We start from the raw sequence: 19,567 nt of genomic DNA, 5'->3' as shown, positions 1-19,567 counted from the left end.
TAAAAGGGCCAAGTTTGAAGACCTCTGTTCTAGAGCATAGAAGTAATTAGAAAGGAAACTATTTTAGTAATGGTGCAATGATTGCATCATCTTAGACATCTGTTGCTTCTAATCTGTGTGTCAATGCCTAATTCAGAAATTGCATGATGGATACCAAAAAACCTATAACGCTAAGGGAGATACCAGGACTAACTCTTGAAAAATCTTTAATCTTTTTATAATAAAATCTTGAATTTAGTAAATAAATCTTTAAATAATGTTTATTAAGAAATTGAGCCTAAAACATACTTATTGCATCACAATGATATGACCCCAAATGACCTTTGTTAGTTTCTGAATGTTTCTTTGCACACGCCATTCATTTCTTCATATATAAGTCAAGAATTCTTATTTATTTGTGTCTTACATCTAGTTCTTTTTATCCACTCAACTTTTTTTGGATAATGTAGAATAAAGGGAGGGGGGAAAAACATCAGCAATGAACAGGACACGACTGCATTCATTGCTCATTTAAAAGATTGGCTTTGGTTTATTCAGAAAACTATGTCTTAATTGCATCCTTATTTAGTTTAAGAAAATGTTTGATTAGATTGAGTAGATTAGATTGATTAGAGCAGACATGTCAAACTCACGATGTCACATGATGTTACACGACGTATCTGGCCTGTTTTGCCACTGCCAGCAATGGGGTGGGTGCAGCTTCCGTGTGACGCATCCGGCCCGTGGGCCAGCAGTTTGACACCCGTGGATTACAGGATTAGTCATGTCTGTCTGTCTGTCTGTCTGTCTGTCTGTCTATCATTTTATTTATTTATTTAGTTATATTTATATACCGCCCTATTCCCTGAGGACTCAGGGCGGTTTATCATCTCTCTTTCTGTGTGTGTCTTGGGATTTTAACTGACTTATCATTATATAAATGCAATTATCTTTTATTAATAACTGGGTTATGGTATGAACTGTGTTTGAGATATTGCAAATGCCATTTTGAATTGCTGAATTGTGTTCTCATAAGTTCTCTTCCATACTCTCTATTTTACCCTTTACAGGCTAAATTAAAGTCACACATCCAGAATCCCAGTGCACCTGAACTGATTCATTTTCTGTTTACTCCTCTAAATATGGTAAGTCTGAAATATTATTTAATATCTAGGGGCTCAGTTCATTTTTCTGAGTGCATCAAAACTTAATCCATCATGAATTTGCAATCCTGAAAGCAGAGGGTGTGTATCATAGAAATAAAATGCTTCCTTTTTTATTAGCTTCCTTAAAGCTAGCTTGCTCCACTTCATATTGAAATAAAAAGCACCATCTGTTCTAAAAACCTTGCTGTTATTTTAATCAATTTTATCCATTCCAATTATTTTATTTGGCCCACAGTAGTCAATCAAGAAGGAGTTAGTTAGACTAGATTCCAAAGCTCAAAATGCATGTTTAATCTACAGAGTACAAGTAGTCCTTGAGTTTTGGAATTTTGGTCATAAATCAGAATATTCCATAAGCCTGGAATTTCGGTCATAAGTCATTGTGATAAGTCAAGTCATCGGAGTCAACTTTATGTCCATTTTTACGATGGTTGTTAAGCAAGCCACTTTGGTCATTAAGCAAATCACGTGACTAAGTCCGAATCCAGCTTATCCAATAGGTGATTTTTTTTACCAGAAAATGACAAAGAAAGGTGTAAAATGTGATCACATGGCTACAGGGGGTGGTGCGGCAGTTGTAACTTCGAGGACAAGTTGTAAGTAAAAAATTTTGAGTTTGTCATAATTTCAAATGGTCGTTAAATGACTGATCGTAAACTGAGGATTACCTGTATACATGGCAAAGGATCTTGTCCCTTTTTAAAATGTACAAAAATAAGAACTTCAATAACACTTAGCCATAGCTCTTAGACTTATATACTGCTTCATAATGCTTTTACAGCCCTCTTTAAGGGATGTAAATTGCCCCCAACAATTTGGGTCCTCGTTTTACTGAACTCAGAAGGATGGAAGGCTGAGTCAAACTTGAGCTGGTCAGGATCGAACTGCTGGCAGTGGAATGCAGAGTCAGCCTGCAGTACCGCATTCTAACCACTGCGCCACCACGGCTATATAATCTACATGTACATAGATTTTAAAAGGAACCAGAAATGGTATTAATCCTACCCCATTGCCTATGATAAATAACAGGGCATTGATTCTCACTGCATACCACTACCAGCTCTATTCTGCAAGCAACCGTGTTATTTCAGTGTGCATTTATTGGTTCTCATAGGTGGTACAAACAACAGGAGGCCCCGAGCTTGCTAGCACAGTGCTCAGCCCTCTTTTGACAAAAGACACCATTGAGTTCTTACGCTGCATTGTCACAAGTGAGGAAGGACAACTTTGGATATCCCTAGGCAACGCATGGACCAAAGCCAGGTAACATTTGAGTTGAATATTTTATATTTAAACTTGTTAAACTTCACAGGCGTACCTTCCATTTTGGTTTTTTTTCCCCACCAATGTGCACATCCTGTATAAGCTCAAGAAAATTTTTATATTCTTGGATTTTTTTATTCAGTTATTAATGTTTCAGTTTCCTTGTTGTTGTTTTTTCCGATGCAAGAATTCAGAAGCCTCTTGGCAAGGCCTCTCAGTATGAAGAGGCTGCTTATACTCTGCCATTATTGGTTAATTGATCATACAGATCAATAGCCATTTTGAGCAGCTTTTACGGTGAAAGCTTTTATAATGAAGAGTGAATCCGGTTGACTGAAAAGTGACACAAATCAGTGATCATAATTACATGATTGTCAGCCTGCATTAAAATGCGCCCAAACAGAGATAATTCATCCCAAAATGTCTATTGCTAAGTGAGCCGTTTGTTATGTGAATTTTGCCCATTTTATGACCTTTCTTGCCGCAGTTGTTAAGTGAATCTGGCTTCCCCATTGACTTAGCTTGTCAGAAGGTTGCAAAAGGGGATCCACATGACCCCGGGATCCTGAAATCATCATAAATATGAAACAGTCGTGAAGCATCTGAATTTTGATCATGTAACTGTGCGGACTCCTACGAGTCCCTTGGACTGCAAGGCGATCAAACCGGTCAGTCCTAGAGGAGATCAACCCTGACTGCTCTTTAGAAGGCCAGATCCTGAAGCTAAAACTCAAATACTTTGGCCACCTAATGAGAAGGAAGGACTCACTGGAGAAGAGCCTAATGCTGGGAAAGATTGAGGGCAAGAGAAGAAGGGGACGACAGAGAATGAGGTGGCTCGATGGAGTCACTGAAGCAGTAGGCGTGAGCTTCAATGGACTCCAGAAGATGGTAGAGGACAGGAAGGCCTGGAGGAACATTGTCCATAGGGTCGCGATGGGTCGGACACGACTTCGCAGCTAACAACAACAACAAACTGTGGGGATGCTGCATTGATCGTTAAGTGCGTTCCCACAGAGAGGGCCTCCTCAGGGTGCCTCCGGTCAGAGAATGCCGGCTGGTGGCCCCCAGGGGGAGGGCCTTCTCTGTGGACGCCCCAGCTTTGTGGAATCAACTGCCGGTTGAGCTCCGGATGGCACCGGATCTTCGCTCCTTCCGGCGCGGGTTAAAGACCCATTTTTTCGAACAAGCTGGCCTGGCCTGATGGGGAGTTAGGGTTTTAATATTTGTATATTTTGATTGTTTTAATTTGGGCAATAATTTAATCCTTTTTTAACTTTTGTACTTTTGTATTTTTATTCATATGCCCTGTTCACCGCCCTGAGTCCTTCGGGAGAAGGGCAGTATAAAAATTTAATAAACTTAAACTTAAGTGTGAAAAATGGTCACAAGTCACTTTTTTCAGATGCATTGTAACATTGCACAGTCACTAAACGAACTGCTATAATGCTTCTTCTTCTTCTTTTTTAAATCCACTGTAATATTGTCCATGTGCTTGCCAAATTACATCCCCTGAGAGGATAAAGGCATGTAATACTGCCCAGGATACTGTCCATAATACAGAGAGATCCTGTAGAAATCCTCATTGGGGGAGGATAGGTAAACTGCCCCAACCTCTACTCTCCAGATATATCGATCTGGAATGTTCCAGAATTCCAGGCTAGTGTGGCATTTGGAATTTGGAGAGTTGCAGTCCCAACCTGTCTGTTGGGGAATGTCTTGCTGAAGGATCTGCACACAGCTGTGGGTTGTTGAATAGCATTGAGATTTCTGAGTGCTTTGAGACCTTTAGATTGAAAGTTCATTTTAAGGGGACCATTCTAAAAGCAAAGACAAATATCTCATTTCCCGTTCTTTCCTTGTCCCTCAAAATATACTGCTCAAAAAAAATAAATAAAGGGAAACTTAAACAACACAATGTACTGTATTTAATAATAGGATGTCTTATCTTGTGTTCCCTTTATTTTTATTTTTTTGAGCAGTATAGTTCCACTTCGTTCCTTTTGACTTATTGATTTTGAAATGGTGAGAAAAAAGGGATCAGAAATGAACTTTAGGGCAGAGAGGATCCCTCCATCCTTTCTCTTTGTTGTTGTCCTAAGTTGTGACATACCCGGTAACAATATATTCCTGCATGAGAGTGATATGAGATGTGCTTCTCCCATTTCAATCTGATGAGAAGAATTTCAGAATGTGTTTAGCTCCTATGGTTGACTTCTAAGTTCACTCAGGCAAGTTTCATACTACCTTGAATAAGGAGAGGATGAAAGTTTTATTGAAGAAATTGTATTAGTTCGAATGAACTTGAAGGCTAGAGGGCATCTCCCCTATGGCCATCAAACATGACTACAGCTCTTAAAAATGTCTTCCCATCCATGCTTGTAAATGAGCAGAAGCCAGGCTGGCATGTAATTAATTTTGGCTTTTCCTTAAGCCTAATTGGCATTTGTCATTTTGATTCATTTTTGAGAATAATGTTCTGTATATCTAGAGATGAGTATTGTCAGGGCTTTTTTTGTCATAGAACGCCCAGAACGGAGTTCTGGCACCTTTTTTGGATGGAACCTTGTAGGGTAGGCAAGGCGGGTTGTATGATGTGTGTGAGTTCCGGCACTTTTTTTTCTTCAAAAAAAGCACTGTGAGGATATATACATTAATTACTGCCACAGCAGTAATTAATACCGTGGCATTTTTGTGCAGGGCTTCTGATAATGGAAAGAAAATCTGGCTTTCTAATGCCCAACCTCAAGTAGCAAGAGCTGGTTGATTTCAGTGGAATATTTTTCACTGATTCCTGAAATAATTGTCTAGTTGGAAGCTGTTGACATTTCATCTCATAAGAAAAGTGGGAGTATTACCACATTTTTCATTTGGCTGTACACATTTTCTTTCCCTATAAATTGAGGACAAATATCAGCATACATTCTCGACTCATCCTGTAAATTTTGCTCCAGTGCATTCAAGCTCCATTCCATTCCAAAATATCTAATGATGATCTAATGATGTTGTACAGCAGAGATGCATAGAGTTTGTAATATTGGAAGACTTCAGTCACAGAGGTGTCCTTGTTAAATTTCTTTCCATATTTTGTGTGTGTTTGTGTGTATGTGTATGTGTGTGTGTATACACACACACACACACACACACACACACACACACACACACACACACACACACATATATATATATATATATATATATATATATATATATATATATATATATATATATGTATGTATACACACACACACACACATATATACATACATATATATATCTGTGTGTGTGTATCTGTGTATGTGTGTGTGTATGTAGACTACTGGGATCTTAAGGGAAATTGCTGATTTACGACTACAATTAAGCCCAAAATTTCTGTTGCTAAGTGAGATAGTTATTAAACGAGTTTTGCCCCATTTTACAACCTTTTTGGCCACAGTGAAATCACTGCAGTTGTTAAGTTAGTAACATGGTTGTTAGGCGAATCCATTGACTTTGCTTGTCAGAAGATCACAAAAGGTGATCACATGACCCCGGGACACGGCTACCGCCATAATATGAATTAGTTACCAAATGGCTGAATTTTGATCACATGACCATGGGGATGCTGCAATGGTCATAAGTGTCAAAAACAGCCATAAGTCATTTTTTTCAGTGCCGTTGTAATGTCAAATGGTCACTAAACGAAAGACTGTAAGTCGAGGACTACCTGTACATTTGTAACTAGAAATTGGAGCCAGTCTCCTTAGTGTTCTCTTGCCTGCTTCCAATATACTATTTGGAGCTTCAGATAGGCTGGAATTCATGTCTCCAGTCCTTCGTGTATGTGAGAGAGCTTGAATTCAGAATCCCCTTACCTCTTGGTCCAAGACCTCTGTAGGAAATAGGATGAGTGGAGTTGCTATCTCCAGCTTGATGCTCTCCTGATCTTTTGCATCTGGTAAGGGAAGGTTGTCATCATGAAAAAAGAACAATGCTTTGTATAATGTAATGTGTGTGTGGTTTGCTGTTTTGTAATCTGTCACTTTATCCCCGCTAGTGTAAAGGTTTTAAATTATGGTGTTACCTTTGTCTTAAATGCAGAGCTGAGTGGCCCAAAGACCACTTCATCCCACCCTACATGCCACGATTCAGGAACGGCTGGGAGCCTCCTTTGCTGAGCTTCATGGGAGCCCCAAGTGAGCAAGAACTCAACCAGTTAGCCGAGTCTGTGGCCAACGTGGCGGAACAGCAGAGGAAGCAAGAGATGAAAAGATTGTCAACAGAGGTATGGAAAGCAATATGTTTTGTTCTCATCTGCGGGATGGGCCTATGTCAAAAAGTGGCAATTTAGCAACGGTGTGGCACTTACCATAACCCTTGGATGGCATTTATGGAATCCCAAAATTATACAAAGTATCAGAAGGCCACCAAACCTTACAAGTCTTCACAAGATTTCTGGCAAGAAGGCTCAACTATCTTGAGGTTTGGGTCACTAAAAAAGCAAACTACTTCTCAGTGTTCAGAATCTCACTCCAGCACATGGTATTGTGCCATAGCACCTGCTACCCGAGGAGTGACAATATGCCAATGCGTGGCTGGTCTTGTGAATCACTTGAGACCGTTGTGTGATGTTTTACGGGTGCTTTCTGCAGCCTGACACCTTTTAGATGGACTACAGTTTTGAGCACATTGAGAATTTGAGACTTAACAAGCATGGTGTGTCTGGAGGCACTGGGCTGAGAAGCCTAGTTTATGATTAAAATCAAAAATAAATATGCTTACCACCTTCAGAGTGAACAGGGTTTTTGACAGGGTTAGAAAAGGAAATTAAATTCAACCTGACAAGGCAGAGCAGCCTGTTATCATCTCCCTCCCTTACTTATTTCTTCTCCCTTTCGGGGGAGAAAAATGTATTTTTGTTTGTTTGTTTAATCTCAGACCTATTTACTTGTGCCTTAGGGTCAGTTAAGTGACCTTGGTTGATCTGAAAAGTCATGCAGCCTTGAGTGGTACGTGGATAGAACGGGTGGGGTGGAGGCGATGCAGGACTGTAAACGAGATTGGGAAGTTGGAAAAAAATATTCCCAATAAAACAAACATAAACCATATGGGTTGTCAGGGTTTGAACTGAACTAGAAGGCAATTTTGCTTTTTTATGTGTTAAAAAAAAGCATTTTTATTCCAAGCCATAATCAGGATGTGGCCGATGGGCTTCATATTCTGCTTATCTAAACCACTTGATTATGGTCAGATTCTTGCTGATGATGTTGATGAAGTCTCTGATGATGAGAAGGACATGATAGCAGTCTTCCAATATTTGAGAGGCTCTCAGAGAGAAGAGGGGGGCAACCTATTCTCCAGAGCACCTGAGGGCAAGACAAGAAGTAATGGGTGAAAACCTATGAAAGAGAGGTCTAATCTAGAACCAAGGAGAAATCTCATAACAGAACAATTAATCAGTGGAACAGCTTGCCTTGCAAGGTTGTGGATGCTTTTAGGAAGAGAATGGACAGCCATTTGTCTTGAATGGTACAGGGCAGGGGTCTTCAAACGTGGCCCTTTTATGACCTGTGGACTTCAACTCCCAGAATTCCTCAGCCAGGCATGCTGGCTAAGGAATTCTGGGAGTTGAAGTCCACAAGTCATAAAAGGGCCAAGTTTGAAGACCCCGGTATAGGGTCTCCTGCATGGGTGAGTTGGACTAGAAGACCTTCCAATTCTGTTATTCTGTAAGTTTTTAAGATCTCTTTCCCCCATCGGTTTGGTCTAGTAGTTAAGGCACCAGGATAGAAAGCAGAAGACTGTGAATTCATGTCCTGCCTTAGCCAACCTACCTCACAGGGTTGTTGTTGTTGTTGTTGTGGGGGAAATACAAGGGGAAAATGTTCTTCGTCTTGAATTATTTATTAAAATAATAAAGGCAGGATAGAAATAAATTAGTAAATAAAAAACTTGGCAAGGTTTGAACTGAGAGGCAGGAATAACATAAGTAAGTACGTTAGCATTTATTTCAGAATGCTTGCTATATAAATAGGTAAATTATTCTGAACTTTAAAACAGCCATGTTTGTTCAAGCTGCCTGATTGTGACGCAAACAATTCAAAGGCATTTACATTTAGATAGATCAGGCATGTCAAACTCGTGACGTCACGTGACGTCACGCGACGTATCGGAGCTTTTTCCCCATTGCCGGCAATGGGGTAGGCATGGTTACGTCGTGACATGTCCGGCCAGCGGGCTGGCAGTTTGACACCCCTGAGATAGATAATGGTTATCCAAGTTTCTTTGGTGAGGAAGAAATCATTAACATTCCATTCATTTCTAAGAACAGCTGCAGCAAGTTATTCATTTATTTTGATGGGCAGGAAGAATGTTCTGAATTTGCATCATTGGGAGTAGGTGCTGCTAAATTGCTGAGCATTATGGTTTCGCTACCACAGATGATGAGTAATAATACTGTTTACAGTGGTAAGATGCAAAGGTAGTCAGTGGCTTGATGCAGTTTAATACAGAGCTATCAAACTGTAGAATATATTTTCAGAGTCTTAGATAACACAAGCCCAAATCTTCTGTTAAGGGAAAAACAAAGTTTTCCTAAACTATCACACACACACACACACACCGCCCCAAAGGTTCTAGAGGTTTGCTAGGTTTCACAATATTTTTATTAGAAACTTTTTTTGTAGGGACGAGATGATGAATGTCTGCTATTTGTTTTGATAGGAAAGAGACCTGGACAGTTGCAGTTCTAGATCTCCTAATTCAAATACAGAATTTCCAACATTTGAATGAGCTTTCTTCCACCTGCTCCCTTAAGATGTGGTTGTCTCTTTTACTGAAACAATCATACTTCCCACCCAGATTCTAGATTATCTGTGAATTGGAGAACTATGTTTCACATATACGATGAGAGCTGCTGCACCGAAGACAAATTCCATGAGTGTCTAATCACACTTGGCCAAATAAAGCTATTGTGTTCTATTCTGTTTTTGTTTCTGTTTGAATTCTATTCTATTCCATTCTATTCTTGGATGGAAAAATTCTCTTAATCATACCACACTAATAGCGTATGATGATTGTAACCCATTTTTACCAGTGCAAAAGCTTTCTAACCTTCCTTTTTATTTATTTTTACTGACATCTCACGTGTACCATGATTGAATGGCGGAAAAAATATCAATGTGTTCTAACTCAGAGCATTGCCTACAAAATGCCTTGTTCTTACCAAGAAAACAGATTCTCTTCCCTTTTTATTTCAGAAAAAAAAGCATCCTTGAATGAATTAGCAGTATGCACATTGATGCCATGGTTACGCTGCATAATGCACAGAACTAAGTGTCGATTTCAAATCTAGGAAATTCTGGTTCTTGAAAATTAGTCCCAGCTTAATCTCTGCTGAGCTCGATTGTGTGTTTTTCCTGTTTTTTGAGCAGGTCTTATTTGAGCCTTGCCATATCGGAAATATAAACTGGGTTTGAGAAGTCCTTTAAGGTCATTTTCTGGTTTGGGGTCTCTGAAGTGGTGTCCATTCCTCCATTTACAAGGCTGGCTAATTGGTTTATGTCACTGAGCTATAGCAACCTGTGTGACAGTTAGATCCAATGGAATCAGATAATTTCACAACTGAGGTCTAAAGGAGACCACAGCTCAATGCTAAAACATTCAAAAAGACCCCAGGTTCCAAACAAAGCAATACTTTGCTAGAGTAAAGAAATATCACAGACAAGATGTCCTTAATGGGGGAGAATTTATTTATTTATTTATTTGATTTATATACCGCCCTTCTCCCGAAGGACTCAGGGCGGTTTACAGGGCAATAAAAATAAGAATACAGGATACGAGATTTAAAGTTAAATGATTGTGCCCAATGTAGTAAGTTAGTTAAAAACAATGTTAAAACCCCAAACCCATCAGACCAGGCCGGCTTGTTCGAATAGATACGTTTTTAGATCACGCCAGAAGGAGCGAAGGTCGGGGGCCATCCGTAGTTCAGCCGGTAAGCGGTTCCAAAGGACTGGTGCGCCCACCGAGAACGCTCTCCCCCTGGGGGTCACCAGTCGACCAGTCGAGAATGCACCACCAGCCCCACCCTAGGACTCACACTTCTCCACTGCTTAAAAATAAAGCTTCCTCCTCCTCCTCCCCCTCTCCCCTCCCACTTTCTTGCTTACTCTATGTCAGGGGTAGGCAACCTCGGCTCTTTTATGACTCATGGACTTCAACTCCCAGAATTCCTGAGTCAGCTATGCTGACTCAGGAATTCTGGGAGTTGAAGTCCATGAGTCATAAAAGAGCCGAGGTTGTCTACCCCTGCTCTATATCATTTTGGGAAAGAATAACAGATTTATTTTTCTGTACTGTAGTAGATTGCAAACTTTGTTCAGAGCTAGATGGACTGCTAAAGACGTATAGAGAATGGCTGCTCATAATTTGCAATGAAAGATCTCTGGCAGACTTTATATGATCAACAGCTCATCTCGTTTGTTTTTCTTTCTTTCAGCATTCCAGCATCTCAGATTATCCTCCATCTGAAGGGTATGCATTCAGTAACACAGCTTACAAAAGAGGGCCTCTGCCGGACCAGGGGGCAGCTGTGGCTGCTTTTAAGCAAAGTGTTAGCCGACATGTAGATAGGTAACTTTACGTGGATGTCATGTGTACAGTTATGGAGAACTGTCCCAGCTGGTGGCTTCTAGGATGGAGGTGGCATTCTCTCTATACATCTGTTATTCTTCACTGGCCATAGAAGTAGAGATCCTTCTCTGTGCTGAAACTAAAACTTCTTTTTTCCCCTTTTTTTTTACTCTGCTTTCTCTAAGTGCTGCTGACAAGTTCTGTTTAAACACGCTGTTATAAATAAAGACAGATAACAGAAATGAATTGTAATTGGAGCTTGGGATCTTTTCCCACTTGCAAACAAGCAGTTCCCTTGTTCTTGGCCAAGTTCATCATGAAGTGGCCCTTTTCTCTGTGGGTTTACTGTTCACTTTTGCCAAAGGAGACACAGAAGAGAGATGCTCCCTGCAGCTCTCCATACAAAATCAACTTCCATGCTGTTGAACCAAATGGAGACAAGGATTAAGATCCATAGATTTTCCAGGTCTTATAACCACCAACAGGAAGATTCTTCTCTGCCTGATTAACAGACAAGTACATTTGTAGGTCTAATAATGAGAATGTGTACAACTCAGTCTTGAATTGATGGGTTCCTTGCATTCTTGAGCTTGACTGTTTTCCTGTAGACGTATAAAGCCATCAGCATACCCATTTGCAAGATATTTGCAACAATAAATGGGAAACAGCATCGGATAAACCAGCGTTTCCCAACCTTAGGAACTTGAAGATGCGTGGACTTCAACTCCCAGAATTCCCCAGCCAGCTATGCTGGCTGGGGAATTCTGGGAGTTGAAGTCCACGCATCTTCAAGTTCCTAAGGTTGGGAAACGCTGGGATAAACAACCAAAGAAGAAGCAAAAGCCTAATGAAGGAACCATTAAGATTGGCAGAACAAATTACTATCTAAAGCAACCAGCAAGCTCCATTCTCCCTCACTAATGGTGTCAACTAGTTTGATAATGATAAATGATAAACATCTTCAGGAAAACAACTGAGCTCAGATATCATCTAGAACAGGGGTGTCAAACTCAATTTCATTGAGGGCCGCATCAGCATTGCGGTTGCCCTCAGGGGGCTGGGTGGGCGTGGCCAGGGTGGGCATGGCCTACTGGGTGGGCGTGGCTAGAGTGTGTATGGCCTACTGGGTTGGCGTGGCCAGCTCTACATCGTTCACATCAAGGGTGCCTATGGGGGCCTGGGCAGGAGTGGGACAGATCTGAGGGTCTCTGGCAGAAGGAGGGTCTCTGGGCCAGGGCCAAGGCAGTGGGGGCCGTTCCCTCACTGTTTCCAGGATGGCTTCGTGGGCCACATGAAACCACTTCGCAGGCCGGATCTGGCCCCCGGGCCTTGTGTTTGACATGTCTGATCTAGAACCCAACAAATTTCTGGGTGCCTGATGGTGCATGAATAGATTATATGTTTTTGTTGTATTGCATCTCCCATCTTCAGCTTCTGTGTCCCACTGCTTAAAAAGCTTAGAACCTTAGCGTCAGGACTGCATTTTCCTAATTCTGGACCAGTAAAGCAATTTGTTGGGGAATTGGAAGCAGGGAGAAATTACACTTTTAAAAAAATGAAATGTTGCAATACCCAGCAAGGGAACTAAATCAAATGAACTGCTGTTTTAGCTGTCTTAGATTTAGTTGTCCACCTTAGATGGTTTTATAGTGATCTGGTTGGTTGGCTGGCTGGTTGTTTAGAGGTTTGATATGTAATACAGTGCCTTAACAGTACTGGGAAACTTAGAAAGGTAAAAACCATAATAAAAGCTGTTTTGATTCTGCAATGCTGTCTATTGGGACCACAGAAGCTTGCCTTCTTTGTAGCATGTTCACTTTAAGTTCTAGATAGCTCCCATCCTGAAGGTATTCTAGAGGGTCTTAGACATCTGGCTTTTCCCTCAAAGGTTGGCCTAGGATGGTTGAACCGCCCTGTATGTGTGTGACATGTTTTAGTGGTTGACTGGTTCTACCATCTAGTTATTGCTATAGGCCCTTTTTATTTTAAATTTATGCTGTGAGTCACCCAAAGTCAATTGGAATTGGGCACTGCCCCGATCAAGTCAAAAGGCAAATTACAAAATTATTTTTCTCCAAATGAAAAACAGAGTACCTTAAAAATGAAACAATAAACATTAACTTTAAAACACCTTTCCTAATAACTACAAAGGCAGCTTGTTTCATAATATCCACCGCACTCAGAGGAGAGCAAAATGGACTGCTGATGTCAAATACTTCTAAGACAAGGCCAGTAAGAGGGGATATGTGAATCTGGGACAGATTACATGAAAATAGAGATTCCTGTAATCAGGTTTTAAAGCCAGTTTTGTATAGTGGTTAAGGCATCAGGCTAGAAACCTGGAGGCTGTGAGTTCTAGTCTCTCCTTATGCACAAAGCCAGCTGGAGAATCTTCAGTCAGTCAGTCACTGTCACCCTTAGGAAGAAGACAATAGCAAGTCTTTGAAAACTTATCAAGAAAACTGCCCAAGCAGTTGCCAGGAGTTAAGACTGATACAAAAGCACAGAAACAATTAGAATTCATTATTATCCATTGTCATTCTTTGTAAATGTTGTTTAATAAAGCAACTGCTTGGGTAAATTTTACTTCTTGAGTCACTGGGAGTTGTCAAACTAGTTGTTGTTGTTAGTTGCGAAGTCGTGTCTGACCCATCGTGACCCTATGGACAATGTTCCTCCAGGCCTTCCTGTCCTCTACCATCTTCTGGAGTCCATTTAAGCTCACGCCTACTGCTTCAGTGACTCCATCCAGCCACCTCATTCTCTGTCGTCCCCTTCTTCTATTGCCCTCAATCTTTCCCAGCATTAGGCTCTTCTCCAGTCAAACTAGAGCATAGGTTAAATTACATTTGGTGTTCCAATGTAATGTTATACATGTATACATCACAGCAACCATGTGAAAATTACATTGGGATTTTTTATTTTATGCAGCCATCTTTTTCCACTGAGTTCTATCCAGATAAATCAAGTAACCTCCTGCAATTTTATACCCATCAAATGTATTGAGATTACCCTGCCACCTGGAAATTTTGGAAAATATGATGTACCTTGGGTTTAGATGGCCTCCAATCTGGCATGGTCAGCTTCTCCTTTGGCAAATGAGTTGTGAGTAATGCAAAGTTATCCAGCAATCACATCACTTGAGTTCCAAGAGCAACATGTAAAATAAGGATTATTTTTTTAAGAGCACAACAATGAACATATAAAATGTTCCAGGATTTCTGATTGGTTAAGTCCTTGGGCACATAGCGCATGTGCTTCTTGTCTCATCAAAATGTGTTCTTTCCTTTCAACATTTGTGTATCCTCAGCTACATCTTTTTAAATCTCAGTGATTTCAACCTGATTTATTTAAATGGCTTGGTATCAAGAACGCAGAGTACGTAAATTGCCCCAATGGTTGGAAAAACAATGATGCAGCTTCACAGGAGTATATGAGCTACTGTTTTGAAGCTGAATCATCATCCATTTTGGATAATCAAGGGTTGATCAATGGTAATTCTGTGGTGTCCTTTTTCTCTTCTTTTAAGTTGTGACAGTTCTCCATAGCTAATACTAGATAGTTATTCAAGTACCTAAAATGGGAATATAATTGGTTTAAAATATTTAAATACAAAACAGAAAACAAGAGTCTACAAGTGTCTTTGTATAGTGATTACTTATTTTGTTGTATTCTGTTTCTAATCATGTAGCAGCTTTCCTTCATGGTGATTTTGCAATCTAGTTGCAAAGGCCTAGCTTATCATTTTTCAACTTTTTAATATCCCCAGTCAATAAAACTTCAAATCTAAAGTCATTTATAGCTAAGACTAAGAATCAAAATGGAGTGTGCTAAACTTGGAAAATAAAAATAGAATGCCTCCAGGAGATAGATTAATATGATTTTTCCCCCCAAGCCAAGGTCCTAATAAAAGTGGAACTAATTGCAGTTAATGGATTGCTTCCCATGCATTTATCTTCTTTTTCTTTTTATCATATTGAAAAATATAAATTGGCAACAACTCTTTAAAGGACCTTTCTGGGCCACATCTAAAGCTTTATGAGGCCATGTGTATCGAAGAAGCCCCAGGGTATTTTTTAATTTCTAACTAATCTCCTTCCCTGTTGTCATAAATCGGTTGTGGTAAAAGAATCCTCTGTGCATTGGCCTCAGCTTACTTCTGTGATCTGGATCAAAGGATGTAACTCTCGGTAGAACATGTGCTTTGCACACGGGAGATCTTTGGTCCAATCCTTGGCTGAGAAAAGCTTATCTCGGGCTGGAAAAAGATAGGACAACGGTGAGCTAATGGGTCATTGGCCTGATTTCAGAATGAGTTTGTTTTCTCCTTGGTGAAAATCTGTCCTTTGTTAGTATATAATGTACATCTCATCATGTGTGCATGGGTATTGAACAAAACTGTGGGAAACTATATTGCAAAAAAGTATGATACCATTTACAAGATATCTAGATACCATGTGATCTAGATATTAAGAGTTATATTCCATAGAGTGTTGTTATAGCCTTGCCCTGTTCTCCAGCCTCAAGGTTTGGGGAAGGAGGAGCTGTCACTGTATCACACACATACAAAGATGCACATAGAGGAAGACAATTGTGGATAAGGAGCCACAATTTTGTCCCCTGCTCACTATTTTATCCCCTGTGTGGATAGAGATGGCATTACTCAAAGCCTGGTGATGTCATGAAGATGGATCATTTCTTGGATCATTTCTAAAGTATTTGGGGACCATGAAGGGACTTTAGGATGGAAATGAGAACAGGAAAGGATCAGAAAGCAAGCTGTTCCCATTTCCACCTTTAGAAATTGACTGAATTTCAGTGGCAGGATTTCAGTCATTGTTTGAAGGGGGTTGATTGAGGTAAATGCAGGGTGGAAATAAATTTGATTTCCTTCTGAGACACCTTCCATTTCCATTCTTCTTTTTATTGTGTAATAAAATATAGTAAAGAGAAGAATTGTGCCGCTAAAAAAAATCAGAATTTTTGCTGGCCTATTTGGACAGGAACATCTAGTGATGTTGAGATGCTGGATTTTGGCTTGTGGGCTACAGATTACTCACCCCTGGATTGAGTAAGGATCAAAGTTCTATTAAACCACAATATCCTTTCTGGATATTTTACATGTATGGCCTTGAAAGGAACTAGGTTTGTGAAAATGCACTTAGCATGGATTCTCCATTAATCATAAATTCACCGAGCAGGCACGGTTTACCCTAACTTGAAAAATCCTACACATGATTAAAACCAAATGTAGTACTGTGGAGGAATCCAACTGCTAAGTCTTTTAGAGGCCTGATTATGTTGAATAAACACAGCTATACTGATAGCTAAAGATGTTACCAAAGATGAGGTTGGTTTCATACTTAAAGGCTTATCACCAACACTGACAGGGCAAGCCACCTGTATATAAACAGAGAGCAAACCACATTCCTTTCTATTACTGATGATATTACCAAGTTGGGTAATGAAATGTCTGCCAGAAAATCACCAAGCACAGAGAGCATTAAGGACTCCTTGGTTTACCACTATTTTATATATGCGCAACAATGCACGCACAAAAGAGCAGCCTTTCACTCACAACACCACAGCCACCATTTTGCCAGTTTTAACACCCTGCTCTCTGCAGAACACATCTCTGCAAAAAAATGCCAAATTATCACCAAGTAATTACAACCTCCCTTCGCCTAAATTTTTAAATTAGGCTTGTGGCTCTCAATGTATGCTTCGCTTCCAGATAATGTCATTCATCTGTAAATCCTTTAGAAATATTTTTTATGCTTCCTTAAATACTTGAATTAGATGCAATACAGTTTCCCACAGGTTCAGTGATATAGTCAGTCCACACCAAGTTGAGGCCTGTTCCTCTTGTATTCCAGGCTGTAGAGAAGCATTTATATATTTATGATACTGGCCTAGAGTCATGTACGTGAGATGGGCAGCTACATAAATCGAATAAATAAATCAAGCACGTCATGGAAGATGTGAGCAGGTTGATGGATATTTGCAACTGCCTCAATGGGGAATAGGGCTGCTGGCTGTGGCAGCCGTCTGTTATGGTGATGGGCCTCTAATAGCTTTTGCCTGGTAGTAAATCCTGAGCTAATTATAGCCAATGACAGGCAGAGCTGCCTTCTCTTCTCTTTTTGGCTATGCAAATCTGCAGGAGAGCTGGATAACATTTTGGCTTACTTGCTTTTGTAGAAATTATGAAGCGCATAAAACTCCGATCAAGAAATATGCCAAAACCAAGTATGACTTTGTGGGAAGAAACCAGAGCGAGCTGTCAGTTCTGAAGGATGACATTTTGGAGGTAATGGTGCTTCTTTAGAAACACACACACACACACACACACACACACACACACACACACACACACACACACACGTAGTCCTCGACTTATGACAACAATTGAGCCCAAAATTTCTGTTGCTACATGAGATGGTTGTTAAGGCTTTACAACCTTTCTCGTTATTGTTGCTAAGTGAATCACTACACTTGTTAAATCACTAACAGGGTTGTTAAGTGATTTTGGATGGTCACTAAATGAATGTAAGTCAAGGATTATCTATAGACCAGGGGTAGGCAACTTTGGCACTTTTATGACTCGTGGACTTCAACTCCCAGAATTCCTGAGCCAGCATGGCTCAGCTTGGAAACCTCTCTTTTCCCTCAGCTTGGCTGGCTCAGGAATTCTGGGAGTTGAAGTCCACGAGTCATAAAAGAGCCAAGGTTGCCTACCCCTGCTATAGAACTATTTCTTTCTTTCTTTCTTTTTGTAAAAGTTTTATTGGTTTTTTTACAATAACAACCTTAGTGCCTGGGGTACAGGAAGTCCCCTATAGATCTATTTCTCTGCTGTCAGGCATTGGATGAGCTTCTCTAAACTAAGCCATAAATTATGTTGGATAATCATAGTGAGTACAGCATTTGAGCCAGAACCAAGCAACCCATGTTATAACTCAGCACACTGGCTGAATTCAAGCCATGTGTGAAATCTGTAACTTTGATATCAGGAAGGCCATTCACCAAATAGTCTGCAAAGGTGTCTTTCTAACTTTCTGCCCCTCAAAGTATATCACTTGTGCAGAAGGAAGGCAATACATCCACGAAGGACTGGATCCTTCGTACAGAATCATTTCCTTTTCCTTTAGAGTTATGTCTTCCTTCCCTGAGACTCTTGTTCAGGGGGTCTTCAAACTTGGCCTTTTTATGACTTGTGGACTTCAACTCCCAGAATTCCTCAGCCAGCGTGCCTGGCCGAGGAATTCTGGGAGTTGAAGTCCACAAGTCATAAAAAGGGCCAAGTTTGAAGACCCCTGCTCTTATTCTATGCAGGTCATAGGCACTCAGAAAGTGAAACATCTATATCAGGACGCCTTTTAGTTTAGGTGTTTGTTTAAGTAACCTGTTGTTATTTAAATGGGTCTGTGGAGTCAGAGCCGTTTGTTGTGACAACCTTTGTTTCTTTTTCCAGATTCTTGATGACAGAAAGCAATGGTGGAAAGTCCAGAATGCAAATGGATTGACTGGATTTGTGCCAAATAACATCTTGGAACCTCTCAGAGCTCCTGAAGGTGTCCCTACAGAGCCAGCTTATGCACACACCATACAGGTATGTCCAGTTCTTCTAAACAAAAAATATCATGTGCAGGTTGGCGGGACTTTGTCCTCAGAGAGACTGAATAGCCTATGAGAAACAGAAGAAAATCTAGGTATGAAACTCTGCAGAAGGGTAGCCTAGGCCAGGGGTCTGCAACCTTGGCAACTTTTAAGACTTGTGGACTTCAGCTCCCAGAAGTCTTCAGCCATGGCTGAGGAATTCTGGGAGCTGAAGTCCACAAGTCTTAAAAGTTGTCAAGGTCGCAGATCTCTGGCCTAGGAAATGCAGGCAAAGGCAACAGATTGGGACTCCGGATAGCCTGGTGGCCTTGAGTTTGAATTCTGTACGACAAGGATACAAATGAGGTCAAGTCAGATGGACGCTTTGGTGGAAGTGAAGTAGGGAGAGCCGAACATGGAAGCTGTAAAAGAGGGCTGTAGATCCTCTAGTTCTGCAAAAGTTGGATCACATCTACTGCTATTACCACCAGCTAGGCTGATTTTAGCTGATGGGAACCCCACCTAATATGAGAACCACACGTTCTCCAGGCCTGCATTCAGCTCTTGCCCACTTTTCAGAAGGAGCTTTTATTAATTTAACTTGTTTATTTATTTATGAAACGTATGCATTGCCTTAATCCCATCTGAACTTCGTGCAAAATGTTTCTAGGTTTCCTAAGAAGCTTGTTAAGTAGCCTTTCTATTCAATCAGGTAACAGCAGAATGATGAGCAAGGGGAACATCAGAAAAGTCAAGGGGCTTAGCCCTAAGGGCTTGAGTAGCTCTTTTATTAAAAAGACATCTTACAGCATACAAAATAAATTCATTTAATTATTAATAATTCCAGCATTGTTTCTCTGGAAACACGAAGCAGAGTCTGCTCTTTTGATGTTTCCTTTTGATTGCTGACATTTTGTATAGTTTTGGTTACCATGGTTTGGAATCTG

General features: G+C 40.4%; 1 protein-coding gene across 3 annotated transcripts in view; it reads left to right on the top strand.

Annotated features, from left to right (window-relative positions):
* EPS8 (EGFR pathway substrate 8, signaling adaptor) overlaps positions 1-19,567 on the top strand; it is a 166,399-nt gene that overhangs the window by 122,325 nt on the left and 24,507 nt on the right. The window contains exons 12-17 of one of the 3 annotated variants that reach the window (XM_083365298.1): positions 1,050-1,124; positions 2,260-2,408; positions 6,489-6,672; positions 10,888-11,021; positions 17,223-17,331; positions 18,496-18,633. In XM_083365298.1, coding sequence (XP_083221424.1) covers positions 1,050-1,124; positions 2,260-2,408; positions 6,489-6,672; positions 10,888-11,021; positions 17,223-17,331; positions 18,496-18,633 — 789 coding nt within the window. Of the gene's footprint in view, positions 1-1,049; positions 1,125-2,259; positions 2,409-6,488; positions 6,673-10,887; positions 11,022-17,222; positions 17,332-18,495; positions 18,634-19,567 lie in introns of those variants that run through there. The other 2 variants (XM_083365299.1, XR_014492807.1) reach the window with 2 other exon arrangements.

Source organism: Vipera ursinii (genome assembly GCF_947247035.1).
Source record: "Vipera ursinii genome assembly, chromosome: 6".
Taxonomy (NCBI): domain Eukaryota; kingdom Metazoa; phylum Chordata; class Lepidosauria; order Squamata; family Viperidae; genus Vipera; species Vipera ursinii.
This window is presented reverse-complemented; position numbering and strand designations above follow the sequence as displayed.